This window comes from Botryllus schlosseri, chromosome 14 (assembly GCF_051294905.1).
Source record: "Botryllus schlosseri isolate E-star chromosome 14, Bs_hap1, whole genome shotgun sequence".
Lineage (NCBI taxonomy): Eukaryota > Metazoa > Chordata > Ascidiacea > Stolidobranchia > Styelidae > Botryllus > Botryllus schlosseri.
Genome location: NC_137249.1, coordinates 969,766 through 985,604, shown reverse-complemented (window position 1 = coordinate 985,604; position 15,839 = coordinate 969,766). Strand labels below are relative to the sequence as shown.

At 37.9% G+C, this 15,839-nt stretch overlaps 1 protein-coding gene across 6 annotated transcripts in view; it reads right to left on the bottom strand.

Moving 5' to 3' along the window:
* The window catches only part of LOC145454983 (attractin-like protein 1), a 35,179-nt gene extending 19,920 nt beyond the window's left edge, over positions 1–15,259 (bottom strand). Inside the window, exons 1-19 of one of the 6 annotated variants that reach the window (XM_080332929.1) lie at positions 14,668–15,259; positions 12,368–12,456; positions 11,357–11,446; positions 11,159–11,275; positions 10,160–10,279; positions 10,067–10,104; positions 9,072–9,240; positions 8,345–8,432; positions 7,593–7,830; positions 6,573–6,744; positions 5,552–5,694; positions 5,170–5,257; positions 4,428–4,492; positions 3,784–3,888; positions 2,780–2,925; positions 2,295–2,415; positions 1,963–2,145; positions 1,049–1,219; positions 775–912 (exon numbers count right to left, since the gene is read on the bottom strand). In XM_080332929.1, coding sequence (XP_080189055.1) covers positions 775–912; positions 1,049–1,219; positions 1,963–2,145; positions 2,295–2,415; positions 2,780–2,925; positions 3,784–3,888; positions 4,428–4,492; positions 5,170–5,257; positions 5,552–5,694; positions 6,573–6,744; positions 7,593–7,830; positions 8,345–8,432; positions 9,072–9,240; positions 10,067–10,104; positions 10,160–10,279; positions 11,159–11,275; positions 11,357–11,446; positions 12,368–12,456; positions 14,668–14,754 — 2,368 coding nt within the window. In that variant the 5' untranslated portion in view covers positions 14,755–15,259. The remainder of the gene's footprint in view (positions 1–774; positions 913–1,048; positions 1,220–1,962; positions 2,146–2,294; positions 2,416–2,779; positions 2,926–3,783; positions 3,889–4,427; positions 4,493–5,169; positions 5,258–5,551; positions 5,695–6,572; positions 6,745–7,592; positions 7,831–8,344; positions 8,433–9,071; positions 9,241–10,066; positions 10,105–10,159; positions 10,280–11,158; positions 11,276–11,356; positions 11,447–12,367; positions 12,457–14,667) is intronic. The other 5 variants (XM_080332931.1, XM_080332928.1, XM_080332927.1 and 2 more) reach the window with 5 other exon arrangements.
* Positions 15,260–15,839: the final 580 nt, after the last annotated feature.

Genomic DNA, 15,839 nt, shown 5'->3' with positions numbered 1-15,839 from the left:
TTTTTAGCAGTTTCTGGTCACATTTTCAAGTACCAATACAAGAAATCCAAATAGTGTAGTTACTTTACTATTCTTCGAATTTACAATGAAATATCGGTCTTGGACTTTTGCGTCTCGAGTCATATGACTTGGCTCGAGTCATGCGCAATGACTCGAGTCCAAGTCGAGTCAATACACAGATTGACTCAAGTCGAGACATTTCCGTATTTTGAGAAAATGACTCGACTCAAGTCGAGTCATCAGAAAATCGTGACTCGAGTCATTACAACCCTGCTCTAGCTAAAGGCACATTTCCCAAACTTTATCGCATTTACTTGAACAGTTCACAGCTATTGCTATGCTCGGATATGAAATAAACTAGTAAGGAGAATTGTATCGTGTGAAACGAGTAAAGCTCTGTGCACAGAGATTTGTTATCCTCATGACTTCTGATTTGATAGGAACCAAACTTGATTCTATTTCCAAATTTGCGCGAATTCAGCATTCTAACTCTAGCCTAATTTTGAAGTAACTTCAGAGTTATAAACTTTTAATTCTAATCCGATTTGAAAAAACTGGGTAGCTATAGCTATCATTCTAATTCTAATCTAATTAGGAAAAATTGTAGCTATAATTCCAATTCTCATCTAATTTGGAAAAATTGTGTAGCTATAATTCGAATTGTAGTCGAAATTTAAAAAAAAAATGACTGTGCAGCTATCAATCTAATTCTAATTTGATTTTGAAAGCTGAAAATTTTCTAGTTGCTCAACTCTGGAACAGAGTTTTACTCACGCGAGCAATTTCCTCCATTGACAGGGCTGCCGTAAAATCCATCGTCGCAGACTTCGCAATTTTCACCAGACGTGTCGGAGTCACAGTCGTAACATACCGTTTGGTTAACGCAGGCGCTGTGTCCGTTGCATTGGCAAGCTACATAACAGTAAAGACGTGCTGTAGTTCTGGCTTTAGTAGCGAATTTTTAAAAGCGAGGACTTTGTACAAGTCAGACTGAGGAACTTGAATTTACGCAGCCCCAGATACGACTAAAACGGTAGTTACCACATACCTGGACATAATTCGTACGACCAATTGCCTTGACAGCTGTTCCCGGCCAAAGGAGAATCGAGGTAACCGCTCATACACGACCCCAAACCGGTGTCGTCATTCTCCGAACACCATCCGCACAACAAATTGCTCTGGTGACAATCGTCGCAATTCGTGTGTACAGAGCAAGGGTCTGAAAATGGGAACAGGTACTCTACAAGTTCTACTAACGGGTGTCGGCCGACATTATCTGGATTTGAATTAACATCAATATTATTCAATAGTATATTTACAAACCAGCTCTCTACTAGTTGCTGACGATTACCCCTGACGAGCGTCAGCCGAAAATATTCGGGTTCATTTCGATATGAATTTATTATTAAATGGTATGCTGAAGATATCAGTAAGGAAAGGTATCCAAAATACCAAAGTTTTTGCCGTTTATCTCCAAAACACCGGAGCAATTTTTTTTAAAGTAACCTATCTGTAAGTAGCACTCCGGGATAGAGTTCATCAGAGGTGGTCAAGTAGTGACTGACTGACCGTTGGCACTTGAGTAGAAGTAAACAACATAAATTCCCACTCTAGTACAAGTAGAAATAGAAATTTCCAAGTAAGCATGAAGTAAGTATTCCAGGTCTTGTTTTACCCATCTGCGAAGTAGAAGTCTAAAACCATGACCACTTGAGTCAGTAGCCAAAGTACTCAGATATACTTGGAAGTAATAGTGACGTCATACATTTATATTCAAATGCAAGTTGCAGTCATTGCCAAGTAAGCATTGCATGTCTAGTTTTCCATAGAAAACCGAAAATTGTAGAATTAGTCTAAAAAATAACCCTAAGTGACGCCAGAAGGCAAAATCTGCTTTAAAAAATTCGTTACTGAACACTGAATTCCTTTCTTACAACAAAACCAAATATTTCGCATATTTACCATTGCATTGTTGTGGCGATCTCCGCACATCAGTACAGGTGTCGTACGGATAATAGACCGCCATGTCCCCGGGATTGAGGCAGGTCCCGGTAGTTTCACACCACACGTTTGATCCCCCTGTCGTGCAGTTTTCGCAGCCGATCAATTCCAAAATCGAATTTGTGCAATTGACTTCCTCATATCCTGTCAACAGATTTCGATTAATGACGTGTAGTTGTCTAATTAGCCTAAATGAAGCGAAATGTCGGTACTCTAATTATAATGTGCCCATGCTCTCATTCTAATTCTAATCAATCTATGACAATGACTTATAGCTCACAAAATCAGCTCACCCCTCGTGCAAGAACCTTGCCACTGACAACCGTCCATTTCGTCACAAGCAAAGCACGTTTTCAAAGACGCGCACACATAATCCAAGGTCGCGTTGACATCACAAACAGTCACGTCAGAAATCTAGACAAGAAAATATTATAAGTGGAATATCCTGTAACACGGGCCTTTTTCGGGGACATGAATATTAGGGTTGTGATGACTCGAATCGAGTCCATTTGTGCATTGGCTCGACTGGCGGCAATCTGTATGACTTATTCAAGTCTCGTGTATTAGGACCGATAATTGAAAAATAGACCCAGAAACTGTCTTTTATTTGTTTCAATAAACATGTCAAGAGTGAGAAAAGGAGGATATTATGAATACGAGACCTAAGAGTGTCACAGATATGAGTGAATTCTGACTTGAACTCAGTAATGAGCAATGAACACTATGACCAACTATGATTACATCCATGGGCTAAGGCGAAAAGAAGTTGAGAACATACCGTTTCATTGCAGTATATGTCGGCTTGATTAGCATCGAGACATGCTCTGCAGTCCACAGAATAGCTGCAGTTACAGCATGGTACAGAAGTAGACAGGCAGTCAGAACAGGTCAAGTACCTCGAACAGAATGTATTGCATTCTTCCTCTGAGTAAAATATGATCGAAATTATTACACGGTAATATTTTTGAACAGCCTCTTGGAGATACAGAACTTCAATAGTAACATTTTTTTTTAAAGTTCAAATTTTCTTTGATAATTAATTAAAAAATTTTAAACTCCTGTGCGTTCATATCTACCGGTTGGAATCGAGCCAAACTTGGCGCGCGGCGTTTTTTAGGCAACCCAACAATTTAATCCATGGAATTCTGGAATTTCGAAAAGAAAGTATTTGGCTACATACCAATTCTGAATTTTACAAGATATAGCCGATCGCAATTGAATGATTATTAGGGATGTTCAAAAAAAAAAAACGTTTCCTTCAGATTTTCCTGGCTACTTGATAAAATTGTTAGGTTGGTTAATGAAACGCTGCACACCAACTTTGGCTCAATTCCCACCAGTAGAAGACAAGTTATTGCAGTCGTAAAATTTGGATTTGAATTAAATAGTATTTACGGTGACTAACTCTTTAATTATTTATTATAAAATCACGGAATCTGAAATTTTTCTACTGCAATAGCTTCGCTTCTAGTGGTTGGAATTGCGCCAGATTTATTAAGTATCATCTCTGCTGGCGATCTAACAATTTTATGGGGTCGACAGAAAAATTTCGAAATTATATTTTTCAATTTTTTAATGATAAATTCAAAACTTTCTACAGCAAGAATCTCGTTCCACTGGTTGGGATTGAGCGAGAGTTGGTGTGCAGCGTTTTCTTAACCAACCTAACAATCTTATCAAGCAACCACTAAAATCTGAGGGAAAAGTTTTTTTTTTTGAACAGCCCTAATGATTATGCTACCTACAATTACATCTAAACTACAAAGAAACAGGTATTCATACCTGTTAGTGCGCAACTTGCCGTAGTGCAATTCTCTCCATCAAACTCACAAAAAGGTGACACCGCGCATTGACCATCGGATAGGCCGCAAGAATTTCTGCTTGCTTCTGAACGACAGAATTTTGGATCGTATTTACTATCGGTTGCCCTGTAGGCGCATATGTGTGAAAATGATTTTTGCAGTAGGCCTACTGAAAATATATACGCGCCTTGTCACTAAGAGTAAATTTATCAACATTTATAGTTTCGATAGAATTTTCCGCTATTGGAAGCTGTAAACCTGGATTGGCCGTATCGCAGCATACGATACATGTAGTTCAAAGCTAAGCACGTTACTGGAAATGACATATTTGTGAAACCGCTATCAACCTACAGCATTGTCACAAAGTGCAATGAAATAGGTATGGTCGTCAAATTACTGAATCATCATTAATGTGATGCATAACTGGCATTATATTTTTTGCGGTCACGCAAAAGGCGCATATTTCAACTTCACACATCATACGTAATGAGTGACGCTCAAATACTCGAGTCCAAGCCTAGTGCACGATTCAGAATGAATCACCCCGGTATCCAAATTTCCCCGGTCCTACTGATGACACACATACAGCGTGCACTAGGGGATATTATAATCACACGTTCTTACCTAGTGAATACGTCACAACGTCAGAATGCATGATTCCATCAAATCCACCGAACAATGACATTGTTCTAAATTTAAACAATAGTTAAAAAAATTTCGCCGAGTCAAAAGGTTATATGATGTTAGAATTAAACGATTTCGTCTTAAAATACTTGGAACGGCCTTGGCATCAAACTTGGAAAACTAGATAATTAGAGTTGTCTAATTAGACTAATGAGTGCAAATGTCGATAATCTAATTGCAATCTAATTGGTGAAAAGTTTCTATGCACCCATTCTAATCTAATTTCTGGATTTCCTGAAAATGCTACATGTGAACTATACTTGTTTTTGCTGTACTCATAATTCAATTTCCAAGTTTTTGCGAGTTCAGTAATTCTAATCATAAACGAATTCTAACTTTGTTAAATTTTTAAATCCAAATTCTACTCAACCACAGGTAAGAGTAGCGATTTACAAGTCAGTATTTGTATATTTCCATATTCTAATTTCATTGAAATTTAAAAAAAAACTGCGTAGCCATAATTATAATTGTAATCTAATTTAGAAAGCTGAAAATTTTCTAGCTTTGCCGAAATCTGCTCGGCAGCGAAAAAGTTACACAAATTTCAGAAAAACAGAATGGTGTAGTTTCAAATCGTCCAATTAATATGTAGCAGACAACATGGAATGTCGCTTTGACAAGCACTCGTTAACAGTTATTGTAAAAGGTAAATCAAACTATAAGTTGCCAGATTGGTTTATACCTTAGCGCTTCATTTACTACCATGGAATGTCCATATCTTGAATCAGTTTCGGTGAAATTGTAGTCAATATCTTTCCAATAGCCCGTCACTGTAAAATAAATACGTTAACACTTGCTTGCCGGGAAAGATTACTCTCTAGCGTTATTCAAAAATAACTTTTTTCTTCAAATTTTACTGGCTATCTGATAAAATTGTTAGATTTGCTAAATTTTATCGAATAGCAAGTGAAAAGCGAAGACAAAAAGTTGTTTTTGAACAACCAAACACCAAAATCGGAGTGCAGCGTTTTTTCAGCCAACCCAACAATTTTATCAACTAGCCGCTAAAATTTGAAGACAAAAAGTTCTTTTTGAACAACCCTAATACTCACACTCTCACGAACCTGAATCATAACTTTCGAATGGCATTACCGGGCAGATACCGGACCCACTCACTCGTCGGCCGCCATACACAAAAACAGCGTCATCCATGTAGGCCATGGAGTGCAGATATCTGGTGTTGGACGGGATCGGCAATAAAATTTTCCTACAAAATGCAACATTATTTTTAATTCTCTACTAGTTGCTGACCAAGTAAGTAAAATAGCAAGTATTTAAGGCACTTTTTGCCAAAAAAACTGTATACTGTGAAACAGAGGTAAAATTAGTCAAAAATCATAAGCAAGTAGATAAACCTACTTAGTAGGCTGAAATAGTAAAATAACTTTGTTACTGAGCAGGTGTGCGTATTTTTTGCATCGAGTCATAATATAGAGTTCGTTAATAACTTTGGGAATATGTGAAAATACCAGGGTTGTAATGACTTGAGTCCGACTCGTGAGTTTTTGATGACTCGACTTCACTTGAGTAATTTTTACCAATACGTAAAATGACTCCGCTCGAGTAATTTTTTGCATTGACTCGACTTGTACTTGAGTCATTGTGCTGTGCATGACTCGAACCAAGTTATATGACTCGGGACTAGGACGGCCAAGATATACATTTCATTGTAACTTTGAAGAATAGTAAAGTCACCACATGATTGGAATTTCGTCTATCAGTCCTGATACTTGAAAAATAGGGCCAGAAACTGTTAAAACTGGGGAAAATTACGATATTATGAATACAAACCATTTTATATCACTCGAGCAGAGTTGACAAAAGTGGGTGGAAGTGGATTGAACTCAAAACTGAACAGTGAATATATGGACTTGAACTCGGACTCGAGTCAAAACACTATGACTCGGACTCGACCCTCTACTAGCTGACTTGGACTAGGACTTGACTCGGTGGTGAATTGAAAATGACTCGACTTGACTCGGCTCCAAACTATCAAAGCAAGATTGACTTGTGACTTGAGACCTCGTGACTTGGTTACAAACTCTGATTGACAGATACACAAAAAACAAATATATTCATACCCACCATGAATTTTGCTCCACATGAAAAGCGTAAAAATCAGTCTGCTGGTTGACGTTGTACCCTCGACCGCCCTGCACAAAAATCTGCTTCGTATCAGGATCAAACGCAGATGCGTGTCCAAATACGCCAGGGGGTATCGCGCCCGTTGTGCTGACACGTTCCAAAGCGTTAGTGTCTGTCGAAAATTGAAGCAATTTTAACGAAGGGGCCCAACTACAGCAGTGTTTCTCAACCATGGGCCCGAGTCAATTTTCAGCCTGATCAGCCAAGTCATTTTCAAATTTCTTTTCAATTGTAATATGCAGGAGGACGCTCAAAATTAACCTTTTTTCATATTTCTGCGGCTGTCAACTAAAATTGTTTGGTCAGCTAAAAAACGTTGCACACCAAATTTGACTTAATTCTGACTAGTATAAGTGAAGCTATTAGATTTATAAGATTTTGAATTTATTATAAAAATTATAAATTTGTTTCTTCGAATTGTATACAAAAACAATGCAAAACATATTCGGCTCAATTCCAGCTCGTAGAAGAGAAGTTCTTCGAGATTTTCATTCGCAATTCTTGGATTACCCACAGTAAATACAATTTTTTTAAATCCAAGATTTTCAACTTCAATTCGCTTCTGCCAGTCGGAATTTTACTACACTGTCTGACAATTTCAGTAAAATTTGAAAACAATTTTTTTTATTTTATATTACGGTAAATTCCAAATTTTCCAACTCTGATAGCTTCACTACTACTTGTAGGAATTGGGTAAAATTTGGTGTGCAACGTTTTTAGCAAACCTAACAATTCCAGCTAATAGGAATCCGAAAACAGTTATGTTTGAACAAACCTACCTATCATACATACATTGTGCGTTGATTTTGATTTTTGGAAGTTTGAACAAAAGTTTGAAATCTCCAAAATTTGGTGTGAAATTTGTACCAGTCCGCAGAAGTTTAGAGTGATGCTTGAAAAGTAGTAGCTAGTTTCCATAAACGACACAAAATATGACCGCAACACACGAAAATACTGCACCCAAATCAATTTGAAAAACGAAATTGCTGTATCTCCACTCCGGATGAAATCCAAATATGATAATCATCGCTGTTTTTCCGTTGATATCCACGGCGTGCGCTGTGTGTCCGAATAAAGGAGGTGGTGTTCCAGATAAAGTATTTTCTTGCCAGCTTTGGGTCGTAGCGTTGAATTTCCAAAATTCGTTCGTGATCGTGAAATTGGTCGACTTGAGTCCGCCGTACATCAAGAAAGAATCCTAAAGTGTAGAATGAGTACGATTTCATGTAAATTGCTTTACGAGTCGATATTTCAAGTCAAAATGCAAGCAGATTCTAATGAAGTACTGATCAGCGCTGGATTTCAACCAGTAGAAGCAAAGTTATAACAGTAAGAAATTTTGGATTTATTTAATAAAAATAGATGTAAAATTTTCTCAAATTTCACTGGATTCGCCATGAAATTGTCAAGTTGTCAGAAAAACCAACGCTTCTACTGGTTGGAATTGACCCATATTTGCTGTGCATCGTTTTTTCAGACAACGTTACAGTTTCATGGGGTATTTTGCCAGTAAAATTCGAAAATGTTTTATTTATTTATATAAAATAAATCCCAGAATTCTCTGCTACAATAACTCCACTTCCACTGGCAACCAAACAGGTTTTTTTAAGTAGTCAGTAAAATTTGAAAAAAAAGTTGTTTTTGAAGAGCCCAACATTTGTGAGATATTTTGTAAAGGTTCGGTTTTCTACAGCTCAAAAAAGAAAGCCTACCGTCAATGTCGCGACGGAATGTCCAAATCTCAGTTCAGGCGCAGGGTTTGCGACAATCTCCTCAACTGCTTCGTTAGCTATGTCAAATCTGGAATATGAAAAACACAACCTTGATGCACAATAGATTCACTTTTCGTCATAATGCTTTAAAGTATCGAAAGTTATGCACAAATAATTTTTCAATAGTTTGCCTCATTAACAGCAGCAGTTGTTGGCTGAAAACACTCAAGTTGTGCGAACACTGCTGGTGACAAACCGTGTTGCTTCATTCTGACAATGTTGTCCACATCACAATTTTTCATCATGCGCTTCTTCATATAAGAACCAATGCCCACGCAGTCTTGCTTCAGTTAGGATATTGCGGTACGTTGAGCATAACACCATGTCAACCTATTTGTTTCATTTGACCGTTTATGATTCACAATGAGCAGACAAGGGGCCGTCTACAACGGTACGCTTATAAAGTAGGCTACAAGCTGTAAATTATCAAATGATAAGTTCACCGACAGTGCAAACATCTATGATACAAACGAAATGCAGGTTGCAAAAACATTGTGACTTCGTAAACAATTTTGACAAGTTGTTACGGCCAGACATTGTACCTGTTTGATGTGGGTGTGTACCACCATTATTGCTGTCTGTTATGTATTTCGTTTGGATGAAAATAAGTACTCTCTCTCAGAGAGACAGGGAATCATAGCCTACTCATAAAGGATTGCAACCAAACCTGAGCATTTCAACCCGTCCCGTGCTATCACCGAGAATTTGTCCACCAAAAATATATGTAGAGTTGTCAATAAGAGCTGCGCTTGCCGATCCTCGTCCTTGAGCCATGAGACTTTGCCACGAATACCGCATCCAGTCCGAAGAGGATGTTACGTTAGTGACCACAGACACTGTCAAGATATATAAATTCCGTCAAACTTGCCGCTAGAGTTCTAGATTTACAGCAAACCAATAGAAAACTTTCATCATCACCTAGAAATCTCACGTTTGCAACATCCTTTCAAGCCACAGAAACATAATTTTTAAGGCTAGCAGGAAGATCCTAACCATTTTTACACCGTGGCCCCCTTTTTGACGCAATTCCAACCCATAGAAGCGAAGTTATTTGAGTTTTTCATCAATAATTCTGGGATTACCCACCATCCAGGCTATTTTTGCAAATCTAAAACTTTCAATTGTAATAACTTTGCTTCTACCGGTTGGAAGTGAGCAAAAATTGTAATGCATCGTTTTTTAGGCAACTTAACAATTTCATGGAGTTCACAGAAGAATTTGATTTTTTTTTTAATTCAAAAATTTCAATTGGCTCTGTCACGGTTTGTAGTGGTCGGAATTGATAAAAATTTGATGTGCAGCGTTTTTTTAGGCAACCTAACAATTTAAATACGGTAGTGAATCAAGCAGTTTTTTCCATTTTAAAGAAACTGACTCGAGTCTGACCCGAATCGAGTCATTCCAACCCTATTGTGATGGTTGAGCTGAGCTCTGAGTATTTGCTCTGGCAATGCCTTGATTGGTGGTGGTGGGACGAAAGTGAATTCAAGATCAAGAAAATTTTTATGACATTTTAATGTATTTATAGTAGAGTAAACTTGTAGATGATAAATTCCTTCAGATATTTTCATGGCCCCCACACGTTGGGAACATCAGGCTTAGAGTATGATAAAACGCAGTCTACAATTGGTACTTGCTAAATTGGACAAGAGGTTGACTTACTTTCGTTGGGAGTAATTTGATAATCGTCTGAAGTGTACCTAAAAGGGAGGACACATGAAAAAATATTCAGTATCGAGAAAATTCAATTCTCACTCAAAAGAAATATTGTATCCGGAGAGAGTGAGCGGCGCTTCCGATTGAAAAGCAAAGAAAGCAAATCCAGAAGTCGCGATCACTTCTCGAGGAAATCCACTCCCCGGCGCAGTGGTCCCGCTGAACATGTACAAAGTTGGGTTGAAATACAAAAAATGGTTTGAATTGGAGAATTTAATTTGATTTTGTGCTATCTACATATACACAGCGCACAACAAACTTGTACAAACTACTGGATTTTCAAAATGTGCAACTATAACTGCTCACTTTTCAAAACTAGCAATTAGAACTGGAACTACAACTATTCACTTTTCGAAATTGCTAATTAGAACTACTTCACCTTTCAAACTCCTACCTAGAACTAGAACTACTCACCTTCTCACAATTCCCAACTAAATCTAGAACTACAGCTAGGCACTTTTTGAATTTCGGAATTAGAACTAGAACTACCCACGTTTCAAAACTAACAATTAGAACTGGAACTACTCACTTTTTCACTATCTGCAACTAGAACTAGAAGTACTCAAAAAACCAGTAGTTAGTTCTCCATCAACAAACTACATTGGTGGGACAAGTCTGTAGTATTTAGTTGATAGTCAACATAACTAGATTGGTAGTTTGTAAAAGTCTGGTGCGAAGTATCTGCCAAATTTGTTGTGCCGTTTTGGTTCCGATTTCACAATCATTTCTTGGTATCTAGATCAGTCGTAAATATGGTACGAAATGAGGTAAGAGGCAACGAGTCAATACAGATCTTTGTATGGTATAGTTTAGTAATATTTGTTACTCATATCATTTCTATTTGCTTGATAAACAAAAAGCGTGTTTCGTGTGAAGCACATCCAGATTATGTAACGGTAAAAACACTGCCCAGTCTGCTAAAGTATAGCCTGCTACCAATTGCGGACAGCAATACAATGTCATCGTATGAACTGATCACTACCAAATCACATAGAACCATTGAAACCTAATTCATTGACTTCACCTACATAGCCTTACCTGTAGGACGCTAAAAGTGGTGCGAATACGCCTTCTCCATCAAATATTTGCAACGTAACACCATTACACGACACTTGATCACTTAAAATGGAAATTTTCAGCGTTCGATTTACAAACCTGAACAAAAAGTGCATATAATCAGCAAACTTTGAAATGTAATAATATCAAGTTATATCAAAAAATATTATTTCTACTCACGCAGGATCTTGTTTAATAAGCCATCCACAGTTGACAAGTCGTAAAAAATCGTAATTCCCCTCCGAAATGCAACCACTTTCCCCTTCCACTCTGTAAAAGTTTCACATAATTCAATCAATGGACTATAAAATGTTGGGAGAGCTTATTGCTTCGTAAAAAATTACTAATCATAACTTGGACTGCTGATCACGACATTAGGCCTGTTAAGGTTTTAGGCAACAATATACTCAACTTATACTCCGCCTTTCTTTTCATGTGTTTGAAAACTTATTATTTGTTCGTATTGTTAGCTGCCTGGTGTAGCCGACTATGTGATTTCTCCTTTATCATAATTTGTACAATCATTATAATGGTAACAAAATGAACTTGGTTGATTGATTGATATAGCAATTTACCCTATGACCATATTTCTGGGCAAAATACCACTTTTTTTTACTGATTACCAATTCTGTTAATAAATATATGTTTGTTAGTCTGATTTGTACATTTATATTACGTCGAGCATCTTGATTTCATGCCGTTCAAAAAAATCTTAATTGAATCTTAATAATCAAAATTGAATAGTATATTCATATTGAAATGAACCCGAATATTTTTGGCTGACACTCGCCAGGGGTAATCGTCAGCAGCTAGTAGACAATGAGAACATGCATATCAACAATCGCATCACAAAATATGACTTCATCGGCATAAAATTTCGAATAATCGGGGCGAAGAGAGCACTTAAGCTCAATGTACTACCGGTATTTTAGATGGTACACGAATTCCTTCTGTCAGCGCAAACTTCGCTGGTGTATTTTGATAAAAGTCGACTCCAGGGCACCCAAATGAAAGTGTGAAAGTCATGAAAATCATGTCCTGTCGCAACATTTCAAAGCTAATTGATCTTTACATGATTTGAAAGTTTTTCAAGCAGACTTCAGGAAGATTATAGAGTTACTAAGACTGCTAATTAACTCCAAAAAGTTCAAACTTCAATCCATGAAATAGAGTAAGCACAAAATAACTTACACAATCCTTCCTTCACAATTCTGGCACTCTGTTCCATCCCACCCGATATCACAAACACAGGTATCGTCTACAGGCTGTCCATGGTAGCACTGAAGGAAAGTTTGATGAGAAAAATGAGGCAAAAGACGGGAAAACAATTTCAATTTTGCCAGATACAGACTACAGACTAGCCCAGTGGTACTTCCCCTTAATCGATTCAGGGTAAACCACAACCACATACCGTACACAATAGGGTTGTCCAAAATTTGGAAAATCTTACGAATTCTCCGTTGTAATGTCTTATTCTATAGATTATTGATAAAAAACGACACTGAGCCTGAAAGAAGCTCAAAGGAAGACCGTTAATATTTCGTACAAAGCGTTTGAAAGTAGCTGCCGAAGAATGGGCGTGCCACCGACCATAGAACGGCAAGAAGACTAGCAATCCAGAAGCCACGGTTCTTGATTGGCTAATCGGCTATGCTTCAATGACCACAACAGCAGCAGCTTGCTGTGTAGGTGATCAAGGAGTCTGCTACCGGCGGCGATTCTGAAAGCGCACTGTTTGTAGGTTGACAGATAATGATTTAGGATTGATTCAGGGTATGTTGAGGTACGAAATACATGATGAACAACAACAGCTGCTTCACAAAAACGTCTAAAGCGTGACCGCTTTATTGTGAAGGAAACCACGCCGTAGCCGATATGTCTTGTTTTCAACGAGGGGAAGCATAGGCGCTTATGCAAATAGCGACGGATTCCTAGTTTCAGAAAGGCTGTATCATTATTGAATACAAAGATAAAGCTTAACAATGACACTACAATTTGTGTGATCTTATTGGGCTCATGTTGTAGTACATAATTGAAGTTTTGAATGCTCTAGGGATCGGCTGAATCAAACGTCGCTCAGGCTTGGCACTTGTCAGATGTTTACAGCAAATTGAATTCACTTGTAAGTGTTTTCAAAGTCCCTAATGATGCCGCAGAAACAATGTTTAAATGCAAGCACAGACTATGCTTGATATGATGTACAAACTATGCTGGATGCTATGCACTATGCAGCATTGACTGTGCCTACTTTTACACCCCTTTTCTGCGCGTTTATTAAGGACTTTGACATATGATGTCCAGTATAGTATGTGCTTACTTTTACACCTTTTTCTGCGTCATCATTAAGGACTTTGACAACACTTGCAAGTGAATACATTTTGATGCAAGCATCTGACAAGTGCCAAGCATAACCCACTGATTCAGCCAATCCTTAGAGCTTTCAAAACTTCAACTATGTACTACAACCTGAGCCCAATAAGATCACACAAATTATAGTGACATTGTTAAGCTTTATCTTTGTATTCAATAATGATATATTCTTTCTGAAACTAGAAATCCGTCGCTACTTGCATAAGCGCCTATGCTTTCTCTCGTTAAAAACCAGGCATATAGGCTACGGCGGTTCCCTTCACAATAAAGCGGTCATGCTTTAGACGTTTTTGTGAAGCAGCTGTTGTTTGTTCATCATGTATTTCGTACCTCAACATACTCTGAATCAATCCTAAATCATTATCTGTCAACCTACATACAATGCGCTTTCAGAATCGCCGCCGGTAGCAGACTCCTTGATCACCTACACAGCAAGCTGCTGCTGTTGTGGTCATTGAAGCATAGCCGATTAGCCAATCAAGAACCGTGGCTTCTGGATTGCTAGTCTTCTTGCCGTTCTATGGTCGGTGGCACGCCCATTCTTCGGCAGCTACTTTCAAACGCTTTGTACGAAATATTAACGGTCTTCCTTTGAGCTTCTTTCAGGCTCAGTGTCGTTTTTTATCAATAATCTATAGAATAAGACATTACAACGGAGAATTCGTAAGATTTTCCAAATTTTGGACAACCCTAGTACACAACTAACTATAAATTTTGTGCACTACTGGAATTTCACACAAAACGAAGACATTATAATGAATTTACATTTCAGATGAGTGTAATTTCTGCTGTATCGTTTCACATACCGGTACCAGCTCAGATATGTGAGGCTGCGCCTTGGAAAATGCCATCCTGTTATTGGGTGGAAACACAACAGCGTGATAACTACCTACCTACCGTGATACATATTGCTTAATTGGAGATGAGCTTATGGATATTCGAGATTATCAGCAACCAATGATGGCCCAGACGAGTATGTCATCACAAATCTTATGTATGAGTTTAGGGTGCGTCTTGACTCCAAAGGAACACCTAACACTGGCTCAGGGAACCCCTGGGATTCTTGGGAACACCAGTTATGGACTACCTCACTAGACAATAAACAACAGATTTAAAATTACCTCGCCAATTTTCTCCGTGGTCGGGCAGATTCCTATCACACAGCTTCCATAAATCAGTGTGAATGATATCAATAACAACTTGTGCATATTTTCATGTTCGAAATTCGTGAATTTGGACTCTAAATACAACCTTCGTGCACAAAGAAAACATACTGTGATGCAGTGAAATCAGGAGCAGTATACGCTATACAAATAATCATTACAGTATCGTAAATTGTATTGTCAAGTCAGAAGCAGTTACCTGCAGACTACATCTTGCGCATATTTGTAAAAAGTAAAACTATTGGGTTTCAAAATGAGAAACTAGAACTGATGACTTTCCAAAACTGGGTAATAGAACTATACAACCAATGACTATTAAAAATCTGCAACTAACTATAACAGAAACCCAAGATTTGTTTCAGAAACTCATTAATATTATATTTCAACAGAACAGGATCAGCTTTCCCCAAGAACATCAGCACAGAATGGGGTTTCGAGTTCCAAATGGGAGGGGTTTCGAGCCGCAACCCACCCCCAGCCCCCTTAGCAACGCCACTGTTATTAACCAGTTTCACGCTTCAAGCCAAATTACAACACACGTTTTCTGGTTGTTTGCTAACTACAACTAGAACTTCAACTTCTCGCTTTTCAATTAAAATGATATTTTTTCAAAATCCGCTACTAGAACTAGAACTACTCAAAAAAACAGCAGTTAGTTCATCGTCTGCTGGTTAGTGGTTACATATATTCTATACATCCCGGACCACATCGTTAATGGTCGCCGATAAACCCTTTACAATAGTTAAAAAACACATTCTTTCATCTTTTACGCCTAGACTCCCCGCGACGGACCAATATCCCGCCCTATAGGCTATATAGCCAACACCGAAGAAACCTTCCTAAGCAGAATTAGATAAATAATACCGGACAGAAGACAGAACACAATACAACATTCATTAATTATTATTGCGGCGGTCATGCGGAACAAGGTAAACAAAATCAGTGATGTGTGTCAACAGGAATATAAAAGAATTCCGCTGACGTATTGTATGATTGTAAACATATTTTCGAGCGATTGTGGTCTTTCACAACGCTAAATTTTGTGTATTTAACCTGATATGTATATGATATGTAAAAAATCATCATCATCATCATCATTTTATCAAAATGGCCATCCGACATTCATCGAG